We start from the raw sequence: 27,357 nt of genomic DNA, 5'->3' as shown, positions 1-27,357 counted from the left end.
GTGTAAAACTTACCCTACTTAAGTTATCCCTTTGCAATAAGCAGGTGTGATGGGCTAGGTACAGAATCGTGTTTCATCCTTCAGTCTTTGTTTAAACCATCTCTTCAAGAAGATGGTGTCATGCACATTACCACCACAGTGCTTGAGGAAATGGTGGCTGTGGCTGTTGCGAGGGAGTGTCACCTGATGAATAACCGGTTTCCAGTCATCTAACATCCTGGGTTTTCTACTGAATGCGCTTAAACGCCAAACAGACTTGACCCATTCAACTAGTATTAAGGCCATTTCCAAGAGAGGTTTTTATTTTGAGAAGGACTGCATGATCATTCCCTGCAAAGTCCTGTTGCTTCCTAGAATTATTCTTTTGGTACAAAATATAGCTAAAACATACAGTCGTAGTAAAGTTTCATAATCAAAGAAGCTCAAAGTGTGATCATTCTACAGAAGCAACAGTTTTTTAATTAACTATTCTTAGAAATTAATTGTAGATCTCGGATTAATGACCTGAAATACTAGTAGCTGCAACATTCTTGATTTTTGCAAAGACTGAAGGGGAAAAACTGCTAGACATAACTGGTTATAATGGTATGGGAGGAAGGGAAGGAGTAACTGTTTGGTACAGTTCAATAACTGATTGACATATATAACCCCAGTAACATTAAAGAAAAACCTTAAGAGTATACTTTGTTAATTAAAAATTAGTTAACATTTCCTAGGTGATGATTCTGCCCATATTTGAAAATTACAGTTGTTACAAGTCATAAAGGATTTTATCATGAAGATATTAAAATCACCATGACAGCCATGATAATGGATGGTACTGTTTTAATGATGATCTTAATGCTTTTTTTCTTCAGAATGAATGGTAGTTGCAATATATTCTGTATTCACAGAAAAATGCCTATGAGAATTTTTCATTTATATCTTAATGAAGGTGAAGATAGCTGTTGATCATTCTGTGAAAACGTTTTTCAGAAGGAAAACAATTTAATCAGAAGTGCCTTGCAAGTGATAGAAGTGCATGTGGTTGCTGTTTGTTTTTACAGACAGCCATGCCTAGTTTACCCAAATCATTATGACATTCAAGTATTTGGAAATACGTTGTTAAATATAGCAATATGCAGTATTTAAAAATGCATTTCCAAATACTCGAATGTCATAATGATATTGCAGTTTTAGGTTTTGGTAGACAGTTATGGGCTTATGTACTTAATGAAGAGAAACACCTGTAATAATCCCAATTCTAGTCTAATAGCATCTCAAGAAACATCTCCAGACATGTCTATCAACTGTGTTAGGATTCCTTTACAAAATGCACCATTTGTTAGTGATCTGGTTATGCATCAGTGAAGTGTAGCTGTTGTGTTTAGAAAAGGAGGTTGTGCTCTTGCAGCAAAGCATAGCAGCACTAGCCCGTGATCAAGGATTGAATGCAAAATACTTGGCTTTCCCTGAAACTGGGGGCTGAGGTAAAGCATCATACTTGGCTTTCCCTGAAACTGGGGGCTGAGGTAAAGCATAATTTCTTGAAGGAACAGAAGACACAATAATGTTCTTTCTTTTAAAACTGGAGAACAAGCAGAAATGTCACAGGATTTTCGTACTACTGGCTGTAGAACAGTACTTTCATTTTGGGAGGATTGTCACAGATAGATCTTAATGCACTAAAAATTAAGAGAAGCAGAATAATAATACTCCATTAGTTCTGGGGTTTCCCTTCTCTTGTACTGCCAGTGGTGTCATACCAGTTCATAGGAGAGAGTGCTGAGAGGAGCCTCCTCCTCCCCCTGCCCCCCCCCCCCCAAAAAAAAAACCCCAACAACAACAAAAATTCAAGGACATCACTAATAACTAAAGTGTCAAGTAGGCAGCCATGGAAAATTGGGGATGTTTCCCTGAAATGGGATTCTGATGGTTTAAAAATTTGTTTTCAGTAAAGTTTACATGTTTAAGTTAATGTACTTGAGATTTTTTAGAAGGACTAAGGAAGGATTTTTAGAAAGAGATTTTTAAAGGACTTCTATGCTAACCATGGTTTTGGTTTGATTTCAGCTGTGGGATTGGGATCTTGGTGCTTCCACATGACCCTGAAGTATGAAATGCAGGTCAGTATTCATAAGTGGCTGTGAATCATTTTACATGTGTATATAGTCATATTATCATTTCTTGACTGGATGAAACTCGTGTAACACAGGTTAATCTACATTAAATATAGTTGCCCATGAGTCCCAGTCTCAGCAGATATCTAGCACAGGTCTTGTTTTGTTAGATACTTTCACCAGTAGGTATACAGGAATACATACTTATATCTAGAACAGGTGCTGTAATTAATTACTTGCTTTGGTAGGAAATACTTTCTCCTTTAGGCAATTATACCGTCTTTTTACTGGGGATGTTATTTTAAATGTCTACAGCTTTGGCTTAATAGCAATCAATATAGACTATTGTTTTTCGTTTTATCCTTTCGTTTGTCTTAATGTATTATTATTGACCTGGATGTGCCTTTACATAGAAAGCAGAAGATGAGTTTCTCCTTCTTTCTGTCTCTTATTTTGTTCTTAGGTTGAAGGTATTCAGTAATATTTCACTGGGCATAAGGATTTGGTCCCAGTATTTTCCCTTTTCTAAAGGGAAGAGTCTTGTACTGTTTTAGATTTGAGAAGTCTAACAAAATTCATCCTCAAACTGAAGTCAGGAGGGATTCAGTTCAAGATTAAGAGACCCACATTTAAAAATGTATGCTGCAAGTCTGTGCTCCCACTGTAGTCAGTGGAGATACAGTTAGTACGGTTGGAGTTCATTAGCAGTCTTAAATTTTATTTGTTTGCCTAAATACAAGTATTTAGCATGATTTTAGTCCCTGTGAGTATTCTCTCTGGCCTCCAGCTTCCATCCCATAGGGATGGAGGTAGTGGAGACCCCAGAGCATCTCAGATAGCTGTAGGCATCTCTGCCTTGGCAGCTGAATTGAATCCTGGATCTCTATTGACCATGATGGGACCTGAAACACTTCTTGCATATGTAGACACCAAAAGTTAGGTGTCTTAAACTTGAACTGAACTACAATCCCTAGTGATTTTTGCCTTTATAATACGCTTCTTCATGCCTCTGGCATGTGTTGGAGATTGTCAGCCTCAGAGGAGCATACTGTTGCCACCATATAAGAATATCTTGTGATTTTTTGGCATGGAAAAGGTTTCTAGATCCATTCCTCCACTCTCTCTCAACAAAACAAAACTTGGTGTGATTTATCTGTATTCTCTCCAGTGTTGAAACTGCCTCAAATTTTCACCTTTTCACCTCTGTTCCCTCAGCTCTCCACTAATCCTGCCACTGTTCACGTCATCTTTCTTGCACTGATGCAGATGTGAGCAGTGCCACCCTGTATCCCAGATCATTGAAATGATCCAGGCTTAAAACATCCTTAGTGGTCTTTCTGTGTGTAGAGGCTTTTTTAACACATGTGACTGCTGCTTATGGCATAGCTCCATCAGAGCAATTCAGGGGCCTGTGAACTGTGGTAAAAAAAAAAAAAAAAAAAGGTGGACAGAAGCAGATAAGGGGAGCGCGAATTTCTTAAATCTTCTTTACCCCTGGAATAAAAGGCTTGGTATGAGACAGAGAGAGTATATTTGTTGTTTTGGCAGCTAGCTAAATCTGTAAGCGGTCCGTAATTACTCTGACTGCTAACTGATGAATCACCAGAGAGGAAACATTTCAACCAGTAAATAATCTTTTCTTGTTCTCTTTATTTCTTATTATGATTAAAAGTCAACACTATTTGAAGAGAAAATTTTGTCTGAGCTTTGTTTCACCATCTTAGTATTGTAAATGGTCAATTTGGTTACTTAATTAAGAAAAATATAAAAACTTCTATTCTTGAGAGCGGATACTTAGAATACTTTTTCTGAAGCTATTGCCCCTATTTTCTCTCTCTCTCCTGGTTTTTAAATTTTATTTGTATGGAAACCATGCTAGATTGTGGCTTGAAGAACAATGGAAAATGCTTATTTAAATAGCTAAATCAGCTCAGCAAGTTTCCTTCTATCCATGTTTTTCTGTGTTCAAACATCCTGTTAACAGGATTTCTGTAAGGATCAATTCCTTTTAATGAAAGAATGATTCTCTTCTCCAAGCAAATTCTCATAAGGATCTTTTGAGAGGCTCTTTGCTATTACCTTTATGTCCCTGAAAAGCTGCCAGCAATTAAACTTAAAAGTGTAACCAACTGTCCAAATTGGAAAATGTCTGTTATATTTTTCCTTTCCCCCCCTGGTTTTCTATTATGAGGTCTTAAGTGAGGCACACTTTGAAATGAAGACTGGCATGAATTAATCCTTCAGCTAATTTGTATCAGGCTAGATGAGAATAGTGTTCAATTTTTAAATAATAGCTATTAGCATATAGCTAAATTGAGCTATGGCTTCTGTTTTTCTTGGCTTCTGTGGCATAGCAATGGAGATGATAAAACAAGGTGCCACTTAACAAGCTGGTCCCATTCTTATGCTGCCATCTGCGTTCCTGACACTTCATGGTGACTCTTGCAGTCCCTGACCCGACAGTGCACAGGTTCAGGGACTTAAACCAGCAGGATATTATTCCCTTTTTGCAGAGTTAGTTTTGTGCTGGTTCAGCTCTCTGAACTTGCTCATTGTGGATCAGATGAGCATGACGGCAAGCTGAAGAGAAGTGCTGGGAGTATGGGTAAAGAAGCAAGACATGCTCTTTCAGTGGCTGCCAGTCATTAGATCTGCTTAGCTATATTGTGAAACACTTCCTGAAGTTTCTGTGGCCAAAACCAAGAAAAGCTAATGTTTCACATTCCGGGTAGATCACTTTTTTCCTATATGAAAGCTCAAAATTAAAGGAAAGTTTTTGCCCATGCAGAAAAAGAAATTCTCCCCAGCTGAGCAGAATCAGCATGGCTATATAAAAAAGGTTATGTTAGCTGTTATTGCTCTTAATGTTGTTCATTATTCAGAAAAAAAGGGATCTCATGTACCAGTAATAGGAAGGGATTTTCTGTACAGACACAACTTTCAAAGTGATAGGGAAAAACCCCAAAATCAGTTTGCATCCAGTTCTTGTTGTTCCTTGGGAAATATCAATCCTGGTGGCAGAATAACAATTCTAAGATGCGTAAGTGTTAATGTTTGCTTGACATATCAGAAATTGGAGTCAGTGGATCTTAACTGATCCATTTGCAACCATTTTCATGGTTTTCGATCCTCTTTCAGCAGGAAATCAGTTAACTATAAGTTTGAGCAAACTTTAATGTTCTTTGAGAAAAGTTTCAGAAAAAAAAATGCTATGGTGCTGTCCTTATTTCTAGAGATAAATACATGATGAATTTGAGCATATGTGTACCTACTCTTGAGAGATCACCTTTCTTATGTTTACTATATTCCATCAAAATTGGTGTGCAGAATTCCTGGAGAAGTAACTGTTGTAGCTGTAACATACCAGTATTTTCCTACAAATGGTATAAAAATGATTTAAGGTAATAAAACTGCATTATTTGGCAGTCATGTTTTTGGGGGAAAAAAAAAGTCTTTGAGTTAAAAATGTAAGAAAAATTTTTAAAATTAGAAAGTAAACAGATGCAAACCCTTCACAAAGTATTTCTTAGTGGGGTAAAGTTCTATTTTATGTTATGGATGAAAGATCTTGTTACAGTTTCTCTGTGAAGCTTGCATAGAAATTAGAAAATGCTCCTCACTGTTTTAAGCAGGTTATAAATGATGCGGTCCTGTTCAGTGTGGCTTTAAAAAAAAAAAAAGATTTGTATAAATATTTAAAGAGGCATGAACATTGAAAATGGCATGATTCTTTGAAGATGTGGGTTTCTTATGAAATGTAGTATTGAACAGATTCAGTACAATAAGCTTACTAATGCAGCAAGCTTTCAGTAGTTGAATAGGATTTGGCACTGCCACGTACTTGGACACAATCAAGAAGGTGGATATCTAGATGATTCAAAAAACTCTTGTTTTCTTAAAATGTGTCTCTTTTTAATTAGCTTACCCAAGCGTGTGAGTTAAAAGTAGTTTTCATGTTTTGATGTCTCTGCTTTTTGTAGCTGTTGGATGAACTGCCCATGATATACAGTTGTTGTGTTTTTGTCTACTGCCTGTAAGTATTTGTTAAATGTTTTTCTCCTGAATATCTTTGAAACATTAATATTTGTAATATAGGATATGTGAAGCCCAGTCTAGTGTTGAGTGAAGCTGACACTGTGAAACTTCTGCTGATTTTAATGAAATGTCAGTTTTGCCAGCAGTTAAAGCACGTCATTTAGTATGTCAACAGCAGGCATAATACAATTAACTTCTGTCACACCTACTAAATTATCAGCATTGTTGTTTATTGGAGCTATGTTTCTATGATACACTCTGCCCTCAAATGTGAATCTCGGATTTCTGGTTAAACCTCCTTCCTACTCATCTCTAAAATTAAAAACAAAACCAAAAACTGCAAGAAAATAAAAAGAGCTGGGTATGTATGTTAGAGAGAGTATCTTGGAACATGCATTACAGCTGTATGCCGTGACAGGAGGTGTTCGCTAAATTAATTTAGTGACGAACAACATAGCATTTAGTGACTGTAAAGACACAGTGTGCTGTCTTTCTTACCTGTTACTGCAAGACCTAGATTTAACAAGATTTGTTCTGTCACTTGGAAAATCCAAATGTTAAAGAACTCACTGCAGACAGAAAAAGTGTCTTTTTTTCTATTTGAACATATGATCAAATCTTCAGCTATTGAAAGTTAGAGTATCTTTTGGAGGAGGTTTCTGGCAGCTTGTAGTCGAAGTGGAATGGTATAGGACTAAACCCACATCTGTGTAAATTCTCCTCGGTTTGTGGTTTATACATTAGTATGATTTGTTCAGACTCGGGAGTAGTATCACGATGTCTGTTAGTCAAAATATTTCCCTTGTAGCTGAAACTACTGTCTCTTTTTGAAATCACCTTTGGATTTATTTTGCCTGATTTGAATGTGGTTGGGGAAGGAATGGGAAGGGACTTTTTAAAAAAAACTATTTGAAATATTACTCAATGTAGTTGCTCTATCTTCAAAAGCACTGAAGTCTGTTACTGCCCATGTAGCTCTAATAACTTTTTATGTATGTATGTTTGGTAGTAATTAAAATGCTCTGAAGAATGAGCCAATGCTATTATGGAAGGCAAAACAGGAGGCCTTTAATAATCTTTTTGGTTTTCTTGAAGGTAGTTGGCAGGGTGGTTCCACACTGGCCGTTCCCTTATGCGTCATTCAGTCCTACCAGCTCTCAAGCTGTGCAATTACTTTAGCAAGTTTTGCAATGTAATGCATTATATTGTCTTGCAGATTTTTTTTCCTACATACTCCTACATTTTTCTTCCTTCCTTCCTTCCTTTTATCCTTTCATGGTGGTCACTGTTTTCAAATGGTTATAAGCCATAATAATAAACCAAACAGATGTAGTTTCATATACAATTTTCTCTAGCCCTAATAATTTTGTTCTTAAAGTTCATTTTGGTTTTTCTTTCACTTTTTTATGGTAGTGATACGGTCTGCAATGCCTGTGTAATTCCATTACAGTTGTGACTGAAGTGTAGTGCTAGGATCTTGAAGCTAATTTTAATTACCTATTTTGCATACCGGTAGCAATTAGCTGTTTTTACCTTCCACTTCTGCCAATCCCAAACTAGCAAATTAACTGCACTGCGACTATAGTAAAGCCATAAACAACTTGTGACTTTAACAGATCTCCAGAGTTCACTGTTTTGTAAGTCAGGCCCTTTTCCACACTGACTTTTAGCTCACAGATGTAGTAATGTTTTTTTGGCAGCTGTGTTGCATTTTAAATTCACTTCTAATTTGCCAACCATTATCACTCCTTAAGCACCTCTCAGAAATGCTTCTGCTTCCCAGACTATTTCTATCGACTGGATTATTTTTTGTATGTTGTACATAAGAATATTGGTTTTTCACTATGTTTCTTAAGCATTTATTGGTAAAAGTATGGAAGTATGAAATAACAAATTGTTGGAAGAGGAACAACAATTTCTTGAAGGGCCTAAAACTCATTTGGGTCAATTTTCTCCCAAATCATCTGATAATATACCTTGAAAAATATGTCCTTTATGTGGTGAGGAATGTTATTGCTCTCGTTTATGTTCTGTTCCAGGTATGAATGTTTCAAGTACAAGAACACAGTCAATTATCCGCTGCTTTTCTTGTTAATAACCTACAGCTTCGTAGTCAGCATAGTAAGTAACTTTCTCTAATAGAGCATTTTCACCTGTAGGTTGGCAGTTTTCCTGCCACTAGAGGAATGGGATACAGGCAGTACTGTATCTCCCTCACTTCCAGCCAAGAAAGGTGAATTGTTCTTCTGGTGAGAAAACTACGTTCTGGCCAGAAAAATCTGAAACCTTTCTATAAGCAAACATGATTTTAAAACGCTTTATACAGAAAAAAGTAGAAAAGTAGTAATCCAGTTGCTAGAACAGGACTGTGCGGAAAACAGTCACTTCTGACTTTGCCTTGTTATGAGGCCTTTGACAAACTGTGATTACCTGTCTGGACCTCGGTTTAACTCATCTACAGAAATGAGAATAATCCTGTTCAATGGACTGGAAAAAGTGCACTGTGATATACAATCCAGTGCATTGACTGGTGTTTTAAAACAAAAGCCAGAGTAAGAGAGAAACCTAACTGTTTTTAAACTTCAAAGAATTTTAACTGTATTATGGTTAACTCTTATAATTCCTTTTTTCAGTGCCGTGTGCTCCCTGTCTGAAAAAATGAGTTATGTACTGTCTGTCAACCACGGACGAAATCACTTTCATTATTTTTATTGATAACCACTTTTTAAAGAAGTATTCCAAGTCTTGTACCTTTAAAGAACTTGGCTGTTCTGTGTCTCTTAATATTTATTTATTAATTTAAACTCATGGCATGTTAGTAGTAGTGCCCTTCTCACTTCAAAAACAGAATTTGAATGACCTGCCTTGACAATAAGAAGAAATACCACCTTTTTGTAAAGTGAATTGAAATGTTGAAGTATAATTATCAAAAACATTAATAATACCAAATCAGACTAGAGTGCATTTCCTTCGTACAATGACTATCAAGAATGGTCTGGTAATTTCTGTGTTTTAATTATGTTTCCATGTGTTGCAACTTTATTAAATGAGATTTTAGATATTAATGTCTCTTTGTGCTTCTTAGCTTAAAATATTTCCGCAGTTAAAATCTGTGGAAGAATCTACAGGTTTTACCAGGGGAAACTGCAAATGTTTAATCAACTCTAATGGTAAATAGATAGGCACTTATGATTTTATTCCAACAGAACAAATCTTCATGATATTCAGATTAATAATGTTATGATAATTCTCTGTTACCAATTACTTTTTTTTTTTTTTTTTTAATCTTTGCAGGTTTACTTAAATTTGAAAGAGCCTGTATTCCATCAGGTAAATCTTGCTCTGTTGGAGAAGCTAATCTTGTTTAAATCTTGCTTTTTTAGAGAAATGTTTTATAGTCTTTTATGGTTGAAAGGAAAGAAGGGAGAATGGAAGGCAAACACAATTTGCTGAGTTTTGCTGCCTGTCATGTTGCCATCCTGTTACTTGGTGGTCTGAAAAACTAGAATGTGTTTAATATGCATTTTCTTTTAGTATTTGACCTAGTGTTTTTATTCAGTTACTAGTATAATAAGAGGTGATCCTAAATAAAATGTAAGGTACCTCAATTTAAGATAAAATATAATATAAACTGAGGTGTGTGTGAGAGGGAGGGAGTAATGAATCCTTGTCTGCTTTATTCCATTAGTGCCTGCTGTGAAACTGTGTACCAACATAACGTGGCTTGGGTGATTCAGCCCCATTCCCTCTCCTTTTAGTATATTAAACTTTTTTTAATTGCTCAATTTCCTTTTGTGTAAATTCAAGCTGAATTTAAACACAGGCATGTCTTTTTGGATTATAGAGCGGACTAGGTGTTACAGTCTTACAGGCTTAATGATGCATTTGGTACCTGTTCTTTTTTAGTAGCCTAACAGTAGTAATATGCATTCACTGCCTTTGGGGAAAGCATTTATATCACTTGCCTTTTCACAAAAGGTTAGAAATCATGCTTGCTTATCTATGCTGAAGTAGTTTTTCCTCTTTTATAACTTTATGATTAGGGATAACAGCTGAAAAATTGCCAAGCAAAAGCACAGAGCTCTTAGCAAGACAGAGCTTTAAAGCCTTAATTTCTGAAATTGGTAGTGCCATCACTTGTCAAAATGTGCCTGCTGGATCAGCAGTCATAAAAAGTGGTATGTGATTCGTGTTGGTGGGTTAGTAAAGGGCTGATGAATAAAATTCTCTCATAGAATCAAGAATCTTTACCTCTAGATTAAGAAGAGAAACTTGCATGCTATTTTTCATCATGTTAATTAGATGCTTTCTTTTTTCATATTTGCATATTTGGCAATAAGATGTTGGCCAGGGTTAAAATGGCAATTTCTGATGCTTTTACTGACCTCCCCATAACCCTGGTTTTGAATGAAATTCTTTGAAATAATTTTGCTATCAACAATGGCAGAATTCATTACTGATGGTGGACTGTGTTACTTCATAAATCAAATATCCATTCAATATACATTTATTGCAGTAAATATATCACAGCTTCACTATACCCTGATTCGGTGCTTACACATAGGTATTGCTCTGTGTTAGAGAGATTAAGGTGATAGATGCTATGACTTGTCTGAAAGAAAGAAATAAAGAAACACTAAACTGTTTCCCGAAAGCTTTAATTTTTCGTATGTGGTTTCTCTTAGATTCAGAATATGGATTCCTTGTTATAATTTATCCATGAGGAATCAATGTGGAAAAGATTTAGATGCGTACAAGTACTGGACTCTTTACAACAACTCTTTCCAAATTGATTTTTATAGAGTCATACAGTTATGGACAAATTCCAAGCGTTCAAGTACTGCAGTCATTTTCTGCATAATCTTTACAAGCTATGTTGTAAATTCAGAGGAAACATTTCTCTGACTACACAGCTAAGCAAGGTTATTTTCTTAATACTTTATTTTGGAGTAGATCAAAAAGTCTCTGTGTAATTTCAGTAGATATTTTCCAACTGAATGGATTGTGCAGACTTAATGTAAACTTAAATACATACATGCAGGCGTAGTTTAACTCTTAGTCCGTAGCTGTGTGAGAAAGCAGTTTTAGGACATAAATGGAGATGAACACAAATACCTGGAGGAATCAAATGCTGTTTTATCAGCCTTGCAGAAAGGGGAATAACTACACGGCCAGCTTTAAACTGTTTGTTGTTTCGGGGCATTTCTGTCGCTGGCCTTTTAGGGAAAAGAATGGCGAAGGGTCCTATTATATTTAGTAGCCAGGATCCAAGTGTCATTTTTCAGTGAATTACTTCCTACTTTCCTTCTCAGTTTATTCCTATAAATTGCTCACCGCCAGCAGGGCATGAAGGGGATTTCAGTTTGTTATTCATGGTAGAGTAACAACAGACATCATCTCTCTCTCCATTCAGATATTGCAGAACTTTAGGGGTCTCCGTGCTTCAGTTGTGGGAGGGATGGGATGCACATTTTTCAACTAGTTGGAGACTATGCAGTTAGTAGAAGAAAATACTTGCCTGCCTGACAGCCTGCCTCGGGGGGGGGGGGGGGGGATTTTTTTGTTTTGGGGTGTTTGTTTGTTTTTTCTTCCCCAGCTTTTATCAGTTAAAGATACCACTGGCCCACACAAGCATATATTGTCTTGCTTATGTCTTAATCTCTATGGCTGGAACACTATGACTGCCTAATTTCTATAGCACTGAATAGGCCTAGGGGACAGTTTCGTACCTGTTTTATAAGCCATTGTCCAAGCTTTAATGAGCATCATTGTCAAAGGAAACAGCTATGTTCTCTTTCCTGTGTGGCACAAAAATTAACCTTGTGACATGAATTTCATTGAGGAACTGAACAGGTTAAAACTCTCCTCGGGATTAGTTTTAAATCAGATTAGTTGCTCATCCCTGTTTACCACGTATGTATTTGTGCTTACACAAGGGAAAGGGTGGGGGAAGATTGGCTGCTGGTATGGACTGATCCTTGGACAGGTAGATATAAGACAGTCCTGTAAGTAAAACAAATGACCCTGACAGTTAAATTTTTAGACTTATGTCTTACAGGTGGCCTCCTTTCCAATATAAATAGCATGGATAGCTATCACCTACAAACTTTCGTTTTCCATCCTGATTTAGTTAGTTACTACATACGATATGCTGGCTATACACCTGCAGTGATCAAAACCCAGTTCATCTAGTTGCCAGGTTATGTAAATGGTAAAGTAGATCTAAATACCTGTTTTCTTTGCGTAGTCATCTGCTACAAGACTTCAAAGCAAATTTTGAACAAACAAATAATTAAAAAGGTAAATATAAAATGAGATGAAATGTCCAGGCTAACCTGATAGCTTTTGGTCGTTGCTGTTGCTGTTAGCTGCTTTTTCTACATTAGGAAATGTAGTTAAAAGTTGTCTTTTGTCTAGACATTACAAAAACATTGAATGTGGTGTCCCATGAGACACGGAACAAGCTGGAGAAGTAGAAGATCAGTGTAAGAACTGCAAGAGGGTAAGGGAACAACAACGAGTGGAAAAATGACAGAGAGCTGATGAAAAACAGCCTCTGCCTGGACTTTCTCAGAATCCATAGTGGAAGTGTTTTTGTTTGACCTGTAGCAGGGAAAAAGGAGTCACATATTGATGGAGTCTGCAATGACATGAAGTTGTGAGGCATCACTGAGTACAGCGGAGGGTGAGGAGGGTAGCTGGGATACCCTGAGGACTGGAATAACAGAAACAGGACAGTATTTGAAATGATTCAGAATGGAACAACTTGCACTTAGGGGGCAAATACCAACTGTTCTTGCTCTAAGCCATCCACTGATCACTGGCGGAGGAGTGAGTGCCTGCATGCATTCATTTGTCACAGAATAAACACGACCAGTGAATTTTCTGCATCAGTGATGAAAGTAAACTACAAGTATTGGGTTAACCAATTAAGATGACTTTGGAGAAGGGAGGGGAGGAGAGGAGACAGAGAGGCAGCGTAGGAGAAAAAGGCATTTCGTTTGGCTAAATGAAAAACGGATGAACAGGATTATCCTCCGCAGATATTTTCAATGTATAAATGCAAAGAAGGAGTAGAATGATTTAGGGGAGTATAGAAAGCATATATGGGAGCCTGAAACTGCATGAAGAAAACTTTATGGCAGGGTACAACCTTTTCAAACTTATACGACTCCTCATTTTGGGGAATCTCTGTAGACCCACTCGCTGTCTTACAGCTCTCCGGAGTCCCCCTGCTGCTAAGGCAACAGATAGTTGAAGGCTTGTGGCTTAATATATTGTGCCTTTAGCGGAACATGTTTCATAGTTTCTGGATATTCAGGTTGCCAGGCAGTCTGTTAAAAATGACCTTTTCAGTGCACGTCTTCACCGTGGAGGTCCTTATACTTCCACATTGCCCTGTTCAAGACCATGTATAAAACTAATCTGAGGGAAGTTTGAGCAGCAGTGAGTTGTGTGTCTCTTTATCATCTGTGTATTTAAACAAGGCTAAACCAGGTGCAGGTCACCTGAGTTAGCTCTGTTGTTAGCTCTGTCCTCAATGTGTTTGGACAGTGTACGGTACTAAACAGCCGTGATTTTGCTGAATTCCTAAATGTTTCAGTGTCGTGGTGAGGATTTTCCTTCCTCTTTCTCCAACTCAGATTTCTTCCCCAGAAATCCGAGAACCCACAGAAGTCTGTTTCTTTTGTTGTAAATTGCAAGTACGATTTCCAGCCTCAAGGACTGAAGATTACTGCTTTTTGATGGGTGGTTTGTATATTAATATATAAGTGGTGGCCAGGAACACCCAAATCTCTCAACACCATTCTCGATGTCTGCACTGATATTTGAGGCTGACAAATTGACTTTATTAAAAAAAGATGGGCAGAAAGCCAGGAGCACAGGGAATAGTAGCAATCACAGGCGCTCGAAGCTTTCTGTGTTAGACGTATAGATGGAGAATCCGTTTTGCACACTCCCCAGTGTGGAATCTCAGCCTTGCCTCTGACTTGCATAAGAAGTGAATTTATATGAATTACTTAACTGCCTACGCTTCGTCTTCGAAAATGCTGCCAAATAGTGCCCAAATGCTTACCTTCCCTTTGTAAGCTAGAAGCATGTTCTTCCTGTTTGGCCTTATTGTCAGGTAACATACTCCGTATCAATAACATTTGGGGGTTTTCCCCATTGCAAAGACAAGGACTTGAAAGCTGAAATACATGCAGCTTTATTTGCATCGTAAGCAGCCGAGGGGGAACTGTCTCGCAACAACAAGAGATGATGAGGTACTGCTGTTTCCTTTTGTTTAAACTGTAACACCAGTGTGTTTATTTGGCTTACAGTTGCAAGGTACTTTGAGGCAAAATTGCCCAAAACTAGCTTGGCTTTTCATCTGTCACTGAAACGATGCGTTAGTTAAAGCAGAAGATCAAAGGGACCTGAAGGAATTAAGAAATACAAGTAGACTTGAATAAGGTGGGGCTTTTGATTTATACATCTTTGGGTGCAAAGATAGCACCTGACAAATTTGTTGCGTGATTAAAGCAGTAAATCCCTAGATAGTAGAGGAATAAAAGTAAGCACTGCTGCCAGAGGAATGGGCTAAGTTACGTCACTGTGTTTACAGGCCACTAGTAAGAAACGGTTGTAGCGAGACGTGCAGCTACGGTCTGTGCGTGTCACAGCAACACCTCCTCGATGTTTGCCTTCAGTGTGAAGAGGAGGGTTGGAGCACGCAGAGAAGAACAGTTTGTTGTTCCAGTCTTTCACAGGCTTTTAAACACCAATGTGTTTTACTGCTAACAACCTGTTTGTGTGGGGAGCGGAAAATGCAAGAAATTGAAGTGTCAGCTATGGGCATATTTTTCTTCAGTCACTGTAAGGCTTTTTTTCCCCCTCCCTCTGACAAGACTATCTTCTTCTGCGAGCTGCCAGCAGCTCTACGAAGAAAGCTTTCCTTTAGCTTTTGCTCTTCCATGGTTTTAGCAGCTGCCACCAAAAAAAAAGCTTTTTTAGCCAGTGTTTTATGTGGGCTTTGGGCTGGCTGTAAGACATGTTTCTCTAGACAGTCTTAACACTGTTTAACTCCTTGTGCAAAGTGCCAGAGATAAGTGAGCAATAAAAGCTCATAGATGGTCATGCCATTAACCGGTATGATAGAAATCTGTCTCTTCATGGGTAGGTTTTTTTGTGTCTGTGCAGCAGACCTTAGCTTAGACAGTCAAAATTGTAGGAAAGCGGTAAGGAAATGGGGTAGAACTGTCTCCTGGGTTCCTTTTTATGAGTTTCTTCCTCACCTGCCTTCCCTCTCTTGGAATAAATTACTGGACTTAATTAGGAAAACAAAATAGGCTCTTCTAAATGAGATTCACAGAGTAAAATGGTTGTTGACTTTTAAAGTTAGCCTGTGTTTGTCATACAGTGGGATCTTTCCAACTGTAGCTTGGGACCGATAAGCACTTGATACTTGGGCCATGTCTAGCAGGGCTTTTTCTGGTTTATGTGCTCAGGGCTTTTTCTAGTTTATGTGCTACGCCCCAGAGAGAGGACTGGAAATTAGTTATCACTTTTGTATAAAGTTTGGTCCAGAACCAATTAGCCTTTCAAGCAGTTCTGTTTTATTTAGCTCTCCGGAGCAGAGCATACAGTAGCAGTAGCTCAGTTACTGGAGTTATTTGATCTTGCTGTGAATGCAAATAAAGGACTGCTTCTGCTGAATGACTTTACATAGTCAATACTGGAGCTTTGTCTTACCTGTTGTGAAGCCTCGGGACTGCGTTGTGTGTCATGTTCTGTATATATACATTGGCAATACGGTGTGTGCTACTAACTTCATCCCTAAAGTTCAAATGAACTTGGAATTTGCCTTTAATCTTTAAAGGGTAGTTTTTATTTCACATTGGTGCACCAATCTGTATTATGTCAAATGACTAAAGTATGCGTGTGCTTGCAGGATGGTAATAGCTGAATACCCTAGTTACAGCAGAGTAAGAAATAGTCCTTGCCTTGAAGATGGTATAGTCTAAAAGAACGGAAGGGGTGAGGAGGTCGATAGAAGAGTGCTCGTTTGTAAATAAGCTACTTCCGTGAGGTTGTCTGTTTAAAAACAGCAAAAGTTTCTCGTTTTATTTTATGTGAAACATGGGAGAGTTAGATGGGAATTGACTAAAAGCAAAAATGAGGAAGGAAGCTCTGTACGGAGAAGCGAAGAACTGAGAGGGCCTGGTGGGCAGCTGGAGAGAGTCGGAGAACAAGGCATAACTGCCTGGAACAAACGGCCTTTTGGCAGGAAGAAGACAATATTAGAGTAAAAAGCATGGGAAAATACTCTGGCATTGCCAGTGTCTGAAAATCTTCACTGCTGCAGTGGCTTCTGCGTCACTGTGTTCAGGAATGGCTCAGACCTGTATTTCTTCTCTTTAAGTCTGTATGTCTTGGGGATGGTGTTACATGGATCCTGAGCTTCTGAAAAAAGAAAGGCAGAAAAGAAATGATCACTTTGACCTTTTATATAACTCAAGCCATTATATTAAACTTCATCGAGCCTACATTAAGCCAGGTTTGGATTGTGTCCTTTTTCAGAAAATGCAGCCTTCTCACTGCATAATTAGACAGAATCCCAACAGCCTGTAATGGTTTATTTTAAACGCTTCGTGGAAAGTTTCTTCCATGGTTGTGTTCAGGGTGAGCATACTGCATAGTCTATTAAAGTTTTTGCTTTCAGTAAAGAAAATGAATCTGAAATATCCTTGAAGGAACTATAATTTTAATGAAGAAGAGATGATAGGAGTTACTTACCATTTTGACTTGAGGATGCTTACTGAGTGCCACCTAGTGTTTGCTTTCTAATTCGAAGTAAAACAGCAGTTTTACACAACTGAGTTTTCCTGTAATTGTTTTCCTGTAATTGCATGAAGAGCATGGATGTAATCATATTTTTATTTGAAATGTTTTTGGAAGACTTTGGAGAGGCATTTCAAGGGGAAACTATTTTCTTGAGACTAAGAAATAAAAATCAACAGGGGCTTCAGAAATTTTTACTTCTGTAGTATTCTGTGTATGTGTTCCTTATGTGTTATGTAGTGCTCTTTGAATACCACTGCTGAATTTTATCTCTGTTTTTATTTCCAGATCATGTATGGAACGCTAGTTTCCATTATAGTTCTACGGTCTGTATATATAGTATTATGGTAAGTAGCCATTTAATTCTTCATGATAGGATAGGCTAAAACTTGGCATTTGCATCTTTGTCAATGCCAATTTCTCAAGTTAAGCTCATAAAAAAACTTTCTGGAGCTAGGTATGTGATGCTAGCTCACATGCTCTCTTTGGTTTGAAAAGGAATGGCTCACCTCCTTGTATTTTCTTGAAGCCAGGGGGATATTGTTAAACAAGAGTAGCTTCTCTCTTCTTATGATCGGTGTTTACCACCAGGTGTTCTGCTGGTGGCTTCAGCGGTTAGCTTGAGGCTTCAAGGGGGAAAATGTTTCTGTCTTCCTAGAGCTGGAGAAAATGGGAAGGCTTTTGCTGGTGCCCAAACTCCAGTGCTGATACTTGGGGAGAAGTAAGAGTAGGACTGTGGAGATGAAGCATCAGTTAATGTTTTCCTTTCCTGTCCTGTAGTATAGTATCTAAAACTCAAATCAGAAGTATATCAATACAAAAGGTTTAAATGATAGTTTACTTACTGTTTTGACTGGGTGAAGTTAGATATACATGATGGAAATTCAAATAAAAGCTATTTATAAGAAGCAAAAGGATATTAGAAATGTTGGAAGACACTGATAAGCATCAGAGCACAGAGTTGTTGGATAAAACTGAAGACAAAGGAATTGAATCAGTATTGGAATAAATACTTTTGTTTAGCTTTCAGGGGCCCAGTTCCTGGCCTCCTGCTGTCCCTGTCCTGTGAGCAATTGGCATTCCCATGAATATGGGGATTGCCTCTGAAAATTACTGATTTCTCTATACTACATCTTTAAGCTAAACCTGATTTTTGTTAAGCTTTGTTTCAGGTTACACATATAATCGTTCAGGAACTCAAGGAAGAATTTAATAACAGGTGTGACTTTAAAGCAGACTCATTGAATCACCTTGCAATTACACTTTTAGTTCATTTGATTTAACTTTTCCTAGGAAATCTTCACAGACCAAGCGTAAATGTTCACAGACTTTAAGGGGAAAAAAAAAAGTTAAAATAGATTGAATGTTTTCCTTCTGCTATAGGAACAATTATCAGTTTAAATTCACTTTTTGAACCCATGAACGTGGAAATTCTAATCATAACCTAGAGATCTTAACTGATAGTGCCTTTATTCACTTCCAAAAGAAACCAACTTGAATCAAGTTCCAGTCACTTTAATTTTGTGTTTGCACAAGGATTTAGCACAGTTCTAGCCATTCAGTTTAAATTTATGCATGTCTGTTTAGACAACCCTTTAGGCCTGCTATCTTTCCAGTTTTGCAAATTCCAAACACTTGTGTACTGTCATTATTTCCGAAGCATTTTGTTGTCTTCTGTCACTATCAATAACACTGCCATCCTCCCTCTCAGGGTCTCATTTGTTGTTAGGTTTGCTTCAGCAAAGTGTCTTTGATGTTGCACCTGCTTTTTTCCCCACTGATTGCAGTTTTTCTGGTGTATATGTTCTTCATTGGCTACATTGCTTCATTACAGCATGGCCCTACAAAGACCAGCTTCTCCCTTCAGTTGTGCTGACGCAAACAGTGGTCATAAAGTTGAGATGGGAAAGGAGTAGGTACATTTTAAACTAATTCTGCTGCTAGAGAAGCAGTGCCAACCTGACAGTGCCCTTTTGCTTCTCTGCAAGTCAACCCAACTTCCATTTTCAGATTTACTTCCTCCACGTTGTTAAAATGTATATTCATAATGGTAACACTTGTCCAAGCCTGTTTTAACTTACATATTTCTGCTTCTTTTCAGTCTCATTTCCTAAATATGTAATGTTAGCTTCATATCACTCATACTGCTTAGTGTAGGGCTGGAAGTCAGTCTGAGCTCAGTATAAAAACCTTGAAGGAACAGCATGTTTGTCCTTCCAGAATTCTTTGGAGCGAGACTTCTACCTCCTCCTGTCCTCATCGTTTGCAGTGTATTCCTACCTATTTCACCCATGCTTTTCATCTGCTTCTTGGGTCTCTCTGCTTCCTTCCCAAGATTACAACTTGGCACATGTCGTCCTCTGTTCACAAAGCATATTCAGTGCTATTTAGTCATGCCAACCGCTCACTCCTTCACAAAACAACTCCGTTTATTCCTTGAACCATTTCATCTATAGTTACCTAATTACCAGCGTGTATAACATACTGTTTAATGCTCTTTCATGTCCTGGGTTTGCTTGCATCTCCAGAACGCGCATTCTGAGTTGGGAATGTTACAGTGTGACTCCAGTCATCTAGTGCGTGGTGCTCCATGCATTTATTTGACTAAACAAATACTGATTGTGCCAGTTTATATTGGCAGTGTTCTTGTTGTTAACATGTACAACGTGTATCTGATTAGTTTGCCTTATGGAAGAAGCTGTACCTGTCTGTTTTGCACATTTTGTGCTCAAAGCTCTGAAATGTGCGCTGTGTATGACATGTTGGAAGAAAAGCTGCTCAGGAATGTGTTTTAACACAAAATCTAAACTGTGCATTCATAATGCTTAAAAATAACTTAAACTGTATTTCATGGTAGCCTCTTGAGACTGGAATTGGGATTTTTTTTGGACTTGTCTTACTAGTGAGGAAGGAGCAAATGCCACCAACTTCTGTTACGAAGTTAACGATTCTGTGACCCAGCATGAATGCAGAAAGTAAGGGTGGGTTTATTAATGATGCTTGATTAAAAAATAAAGATTAACTGAAGTGCAGTTTATTTGTATGTAATATTATTATATATGCCACAAGCTGCATCTTGAACTAAATTTTACGTTTTGTCTCTTTCTCTCTCTAGGGTATACCCATGGCTTAGAGGTCTGGGCTATACATCTTTAACTGTATTCTTAATGGGATTTTTTCTCTGGAATGTGGACAACATTTTCTGTGATAAATTGAGGTGAGCACTTTCAATTTGTCCAGATAGCTCTCAGTAATCTTTCAGCACACAGCTTTGCTTTTTCTGTGGCGTATGTTCAGATCCATCTCGTGGTATGTGTGGTACATTACTACATTACAACTAAAACATCCACAAGGGCTTTATCCAGTTTGCTCATGACTAGATTCAGTGCTCAACAGTTTTTTGGTTTGGGTTTTTTTTTTTAAATTGCCTGATGATATAACTATTTGCAGTGTGAAATACCTTTTTATTTTCTCAAGGAAATTTTGAAGTGTAATGGAAATTAGGGTAACTTAAGGGCCAAGTAATAACAAGTTTTCTTCAGTTAAGCTGGTTCAAAAAAATTGATTTCTGATAATCTTTCTCTCTCATTTTAATAACATTCTCAAGTGCCACGGTGCTCAAACAGCACTTACTGCCTGAGAAGAGCTTTTATGTCACCCCTACAATGAAACCGTGGGTAACTTCTAACCTGTATGCCCTTAGACTGCTTTCCCACCCCTGGCTCTGGATATGCACTCGGCCACAGTCGGACTGTGTGTTGGAACAGCACTCAAGTGCATCCCCCCCAACATCTGCAGCACCAGTTTGCCCTCTGATGGAAGTCAAGCACAGACAGAGAAGTTGTCGTATGCTCCAATGGGGCTCTGCAGGCTAGACAGCTAGGGTACAAAGTGCAAGGCAACTCACAGAGCTTTAGAGACCCTTTAGAGAAGGGGTGTTTTGCCATAGCTTTGTTACTTCTGCTTATTTCTGAATCAGAACTCAGTTTTTCTTATCCATGAACAGAGTTTTTTATAGCCGATATTTCTCTTTAACTTCAATTTAAATTGAGTCAAGGATCTGTGGCATACTGAAATCTGCTGTTCACACTTGACTTCATCCGAATGAGCTTTTTATCCTGCTTTGGTTTCTGCTTTTGTCATTTCCCAGGAAAACATTAAAAGCAGCAGTTCTGCAGGTTAAAGAAATATCTAATGCAATATATTAGTCACCAATAAACAGCAGCTGTTTGAATGTCTCAAAATGAGCAGCAACTCCATGAGCCGATTCATCGTGCTTGGCTGTCATTATTAGCCTGAAGTCTTCTGGCTTAGAATTTGTAAAGGAGGCCAGGAAAGGCTTCATTTCTGTTTAGTCTATTGTCAAATGGGGTAAAAAGGCTTCTAGACGAGGCTTGTAGGAAGCCCCCATCTAGTTGTATGACTAGACATCACACCTGTGCATGTAAGAACACCAGTCTAACAGGTTATTCTCTGAATGTGTGTTCCCCTGGAACTGGACAGCTGCCTCGTAGCACCTCTCTTTTGCTCAGTTGTGATGGTCGTGTTCCACTTCAAGCTGGAAGAGATGGAAAGGTTGATGCCAGTATCAAGAAAGTCCCATCTGACTCTGATCTGTCTGTTCTCCTTCAACATACACTGTTACACACTAGAATCTGTGGTGTACAGAATTGTCCTAGTAGGTTGGTTTAGGCTTAGATCAGTGTGTGCTGTAAGGACAGAGTCTAATGTTTCCCATCTGTCCCTTTTGGCTCTGTCAGCCTTGCACTATGTTAGGCTAACTGGAACTTTATCACAACAGAGTTTTCTTTAAACTTTCAAAAATGAATATCATACACAGTGCTTCAACCCAAAAAGCACTTGATATAGCTGGCATAAAGTTATTTGCCAACACAAGTGGGTTGGTTTACAGCAACTTTGCAAATTCTGGCGTCAGGGCTGATTTTTGCAGCTGCATCAGATCAGTAGTGAGATCATAACCCCCAATTTATCGAGCTGCTGGAGGTCCATGGAGCTTTGGAAGTTGCTCCTGGACTCAAAGATTACACCAGCTGCAGAAGCACTTTTTTCCATCCTTATTTTGTAAAGGGAAAACATGCCAGTATATTTCCTGTTATACTTGTTTAGTTATGATGCTGGAAAAAAATAATTAAGCTTGTTTACTAGCTTTAATCAAATGTTTGCAGAGCCTTTGAATTTCTCAAAGTGGTATTATAACTGGAACCTTTGGAGAAAATATATTCCAGTTCCTTGTGATTTTTTATTCTCTAAAGATCTAACTTGTGAATCATCCACCCACCTGCTCTTTTTGTTTTTTAATGTTCAAAATTATATTTTGACTCTGTTTTTGTTTTTCCATATTTCATGAAGTCTGGGCTGATTTAAAAAAAAAAAAAAAAAAAAAAAAACGATACCCCTGTAGCACTCAGCTTCCCTGGGTGGATTCATGAGCTTTTGAAACTTGAACTTTGAGTTTTCCTGCCATCGAAAGGCTGTGAGGCTGTGCCAGGAGTGACAGTTTGGGTGTTCCACTGTGTCATTCCCGGCTGACTGAATCGTGACTCTGTGTTCATCTTTGTGACTGAGCGGCTCTGAAAACTCAGTAGCAGCTCAGGAATTAGCACTTAGTCAGAGGCACTGGATACTAAAACATCAAGCACTAAATAAGTATTACAGTAGCTGCAGGTTTTTCTTCCTTAAGATCTGCAGTCATTGTTATTTTCCCTTTTTGTTTTGTTTTGATTTGGATGTGAAATACATGTCAAAAAAAAAAGACAGGCAGATGTGAACATTTGCTCCACCATCAACCAAAATAGGCATCGTTATTAGCAGAACTCTGTGGTGAGCAGGAGAAGCCATGGCAATTCAGTTTTTTCCCCTTTCTTTCTCCATCTCTGTCTTTTAGCCTCTTCTTGAGTAGCTCATGCCCCATAACAGTTCAAAGATTAAATGTGTTGGCAGAGCATTTCTGACTCTCCACCTTGTGCTTCCTCACTGTACACCCACTTTGTCCCTGTTTTGCGTACAATAGAGAAAGGCAAGCTCAGCTCCCATGGAGCTGGAGGGTAGGTGGCATGGTTGCCAAACATGAAGTGATGTCTTATGGATCCCATTTCCTCTCTCAGACCTCATCCTCAGCTTTTCTTCCTATGGACAGTAGTTTATAGGATTTTATGGATGGAGAATGGTAAATTTAGCTCATTTAGGACTGTGGGATGCCATAAATATATTTCCAGAAATTTAAGTCCAGAGGTAACTGATCACTCACTCTATGGAGGAGTGGGTGCTTTGTTTTTTTTAAATACATGAGCAAGCCAGTTTGCTGTTAATTTTTCCAGACTGGCAGTAGAACTGCTGTTGCTGCCCTGCTGAAAGCCTGTCTACATGAAGCACAGGCCTGGGACAGGGAATCAGTAATACATGATCTGGCAAGTAAGCACTGCTATTTGAGATTGCTTAGCTTTGAAAAACACATCGTGTGGCATTTCTTTCTGCAGGGCACTACGAGAGAAGATGCCGCCTGTTGTGGGAGCCGTGACACAGTTTCATGCTTGGTGGCATATACTTACAGGCCTGGGCTCTTACCTTCATATCCTTCTGAGGTAGGAAATGTTTTCTAAACTGGATGGTCATAAAACAGCCTTAGGAGTTTTCCCAGGGTCAGATTTACTTCAGATTGTCATATCAGCCAGAAGAACAGGAAAATAACTTATTAAACTAGAGGAGGTGGGGATTTCTTTCTTTTTTAGTATTATTTTTAGAGAGTTTTTAGACCAGTTATATGTTCTTCAAAATGTAATCGTAAGTCTTTAAATAGTCATGGTTCTTCAGGACGATGCAATTCATAAATGAGAACCCTGTAGTAATTACACTGAAAATGTATTTGACAGTATGTTGATTTCAAAATACCTGCTATTAACACCTTTCTGTTCTTGCGCAGCGGTGCTCAAGCACTTACACATGTTTAATTTTGGAAGTATTAACTAATCTTTTTGATATGAACTGTCACTCCTGAAAGCTCGCAGGCATTGCACTATAGAGCAGGAGAGTGACGGCTGAAGTGGTTGAAACTGAGACGGCGTTCCCAGCACAGGATACTAGTTTTAGAAGGAGATTTAGACAGGAGCCTAAATTAGCAAGTTTGCAGCAGCAGTTTTTGGCTCTGTTTTTGCTCTATACCACCATCTACTGGAATGAGAACTGAAAGTGGAATTTAACATGAAAACTGAAGAATTTCTAGAGTTTGTTCGTTATGTAACGAAAACTCTTTTACCACTTAACTAGAACTATAAAATAATGTCTATTTAAGAGATGTATTCTGAGTAGCTGGGAAAACTTGATCATGTATCAGTTTTCCTACTTCAAACAAACGTATGATTCTAAACTGACTAGTAAAAGGAAAATGAAAGGAACTTTTTTCCTGGTATCTGATTGCTCAGATGGCAATTCTGCTTCATTTTGTGGTACACTGATGTACTTTCATCCTTCCAAAATGGCAGGGTCTAGTCTGTATTTAGTCTTTCCCCTAATGGAGAGAAAATTTACTTGTCTGGGATTCTCTCTTCCTCCACACATAGGGGCAGGGTAAATTAATTTGCTAATCATAGTCTAGCACTAAGGGATTTTGCTGTAGGCTAACCTGTTCTAGGGCAGAATGGGTATCCCTGCAATCACAGAGGCAATTCTTTTCTGGTTGGAAAATGAAACTAGGATTAGTACATCATTATTTTATATGCTTTAGAGAATTTTAAGCATGCTTCTCCTCTCTCCCTCAGTTTATACACAAGGACACTCTTTCTGAAACACAGGCCAAAGGTGAAGGTAAGCAACCACTATTTTGTGTCCATTGATGCGCTGTGGCATTCAGATGTCTTGTGTTTGAACATGCATTGAGGCTCAATGGTTGTCCTTGTTAGGGTTCTGTCTTTGATTTCTACATTGATCCCAAGAAATATGGTTGAAATGATGTTAATGGTATTTGATTTCTGTTCCAAGAGGCATAACATTCCAAGAAATCTTTCCCCTCTTCCTATTTTTCTTTTAACAGTTTGTTTTTGGAATATGGCCTGTCCTTCTTGTGGAGCCGCCCAAGAAGCTTTGACTGAGATCTAGGCAGTTGCATTCAACCACCTAGCCTGGCTGAATAAAGAGATTCAACAGTTACTACAGCTGAGGTGTCAAAATTATGGATCAATTCAAGTACCACTGCTATAAAAGGACTTCTCTGTGTTAATTAGCCTCCCAGCCAGACCAGAGTGAAGAGTCAACACATTAGGGAAATAACATTTAGTATGGTTTTATTCTAAGTTGTTAAAAAAAAAAAAAGATTAAGACACAATATTTTTATGTATATATTGTATAGCTGATGATACTGAGCTAATATTTCGTGCTGGTCACAGAAAACTAACCGTTTTTGAAGTGGATTGCGTACATTTTTCATTCAGTTGTTGTTCTTTCTGTGGTTTAAGCTAATATTAGTAACTGAATGGTAAAAAATGGGCCATTGCTGGCCAAGCTAAGCATCTGTGTGGCCTATAGTGAACTGAATGCTTAATCTGAACTACTTTAATCTTGCACTTTTATACAATTAATGAAGTATGTAATGATTTAGGGCTTTATTCTGTCTTGCTTCTCTACAGCCTCATTTGCAATTTATATTTTAAGCAAAATGGTTGGGATACATAGTGCCATTTATTTTATTTTGCACCAGGTTTCCATTATCTCTGTAGTCCAACTGAGATAAATCGTGGAGGATGTACCAGGGTGTGATCAGGAGAAGATACTTAAGATGTTGAAACCCTTAAAAGGGTTCTTGTTTTGTATGTGGAACCTGAATTCCTAATTTTTGACCAGTAGTGATCTATCAGGAGACTGCAGGGTCCTTTGGGTGACTCTATAACCACAACACTTTTGTTTCTTATAATTATTACTTACATGCCTCCCATTTTCTCTCCTCATATCCCATTCCTACTACAGATTCACAACCACTTTAGAAATATGGTAGTGCAGCTTTGAATTCATGTCTTTCCCTTATTTTGCAAGTCTTTTTTTTTTTTTTTTTTTTTTTTTTTTTTAAAAGGTCTGACTTCCAGAAGCATCTTATTTGGAAATAGTGAACAAAGAGTGAAAAACAAGGCTTACATTGAGGATACCCCATAATATAATTGGCAGTTCTTTGATTCTTCTTAATCTTTTCATAATGCAGTTACTCTGTGGAAAGTTTGAGATTACTCCTCACGGCCGTCCCTTCTAAAACCAACCTTTGGGTCTTCACTGGGGACAAACCCTCTGGTTTCTGCATATTTTTTTTTCTACCCAGCTGATCAAAATTAATAAGTAAGCATAAAGAAAACATTGAACTAACACGGTTTTTCAAAATACCTCATATCAGAGGCTGTGGTTTTGACTCTCCAGACCTTGGAGTGACTAATGGAGCCTGTCTCTGGGCCTCCTAGCTGCTGTGCTTTGCGATTTTCATCAGCTTTTGATGCTCTGAGGGGTTTAACCTTCTTGCCCTAAAGGGAGTGCAAGGGAAATGCTCAGACTATATTGGAAATCCCATTCTCTGTTAATTTAAAATCCAACAGTAGCAAGGCACAGTAATCTAGCTATAAAGCTGTTTCCCACATCACAAAGCCCTGGATAGCATAAACTTCCTTGCTTTGACTGCTGGAAAAGTTAGACCGAAATCTGTATTGTAGAATCAGTGCTAACTAAAATTGTCTCTTTTGTCTCAATTGTGTTTGTTTCTGGTTGGAGCTTAACTGCATCCTCCATGTACATCAATAGCACCCCTACTGCTGCTGTCTCCATACAAAATCATGGCTTTTGGTCATGGTGACTGACCCTGAACTCTTGGGATTGAATAGACCCAAACACAGGGCTAGAAAACGATGCTTAATTCTCAGTGATACAGTGAGGTTTAAGCACATGCTGAGAGCAGTGTATTTCAACCTGTAATCCACAAACCACTGTGAGGGTCTCTGAATGAATCTACTGTCAGTAGGCTTCAGTTCCATAGACGAGGTCTGCATCTGTGCTGGACAATTTGAGGGATCTTCAGACTGAAAGAGGTTGAAACAACTAGCACAGACCTAGGAAAATGCTGTCTTGGATCAGTGCCTTTAATTACCCAGAAGGAGTATTTTTGATAAAGAGATTTGAGAACTGTTTTAAAAATGTAGCTTAAAAAAAAGTGCCTGTCTATTCACCTCCGGGCTCTCCTAAGCATGCTGTTGCTTCTGCACACTGTGTTAGGTTTTTTTTTCTTATTTAGTATGTTTACATGCTTTCCTAAACTAGGGAAAAGAGTCCCATAATAGGAGTGGTGCAGCAACTAGAAGTATCAACAGTCACTAATGACATCTGCTTAGCATGATATTATTTTTTTAAAAAATGA

At 38.2% G+C, this 27,357-nt stretch overlaps 1 protein-coding gene across 1 annotated transcript in view; it reads left to right on the top strand.

Moving 5' to 3' along the window:
- ACER3 (alkaline ceramidase 3) overlaps positions 1 to 26,005 on the top strand; it is a 52,865-nt gene extending 26,860 nt beyond the window's left edge. Inside the window, exons 3-11 of the mRNA XM_026097900.2 lie at positions 2,053 to 2,105; positions 6,080 to 6,132; positions 8,174 to 8,255; positions 9,429 to 9,464; positions 17,247 to 17,305; positions 20,074 to 20,175; positions 23,456 to 23,560; positions 24,734 to 24,779; positions 25,006 to 26,005. Coding sequence (XP_025953685.2) covers positions 2,053 to 2,105; positions 6,080 to 6,132; positions 8,174 to 8,255; positions 9,429 to 9,464; positions 17,247 to 17,305; positions 20,074 to 20,175; positions 23,456 to 23,560; positions 24,734 to 24,779; positions 25,006 to 25,059 — 590 coding nt within the window. The 3' untranslated portion in view covers positions 25,060 to 26,005. The remainder of the gene's footprint in view (positions 1 to 2,052; positions 2,106 to 6,079; positions 6,133 to 8,173; positions 8,256 to 9,428; positions 9,465 to 17,246; positions 17,306 to 20,073; positions 20,176 to 23,455; positions 23,561 to 24,733; positions 24,780 to 25,005) is intronic.
- The last annotated feature ends 1,352 nt before the right edge of the window (positions 26,006 to 27,357 follow it).

The sequence above is a fragment of the Dromaius novaehollandiae genome, chromosome 1 (assembly GCF_036370855.1).
Source record: "Dromaius novaehollandiae isolate bDroNov1 chromosome 1, bDroNov1.hap1, whole genome shotgun sequence".
Lineage (NCBI taxonomy): Eukaryota > Metazoa > Chordata > Aves > Casuariiformes > Dromaiidae > Dromaius > Dromaius novaehollandiae.
The sequence above is the reverse complement of the archived record's forward strand: the minus strand, read 5'-3'. Positions and strand labels throughout refer to the sequence as shown.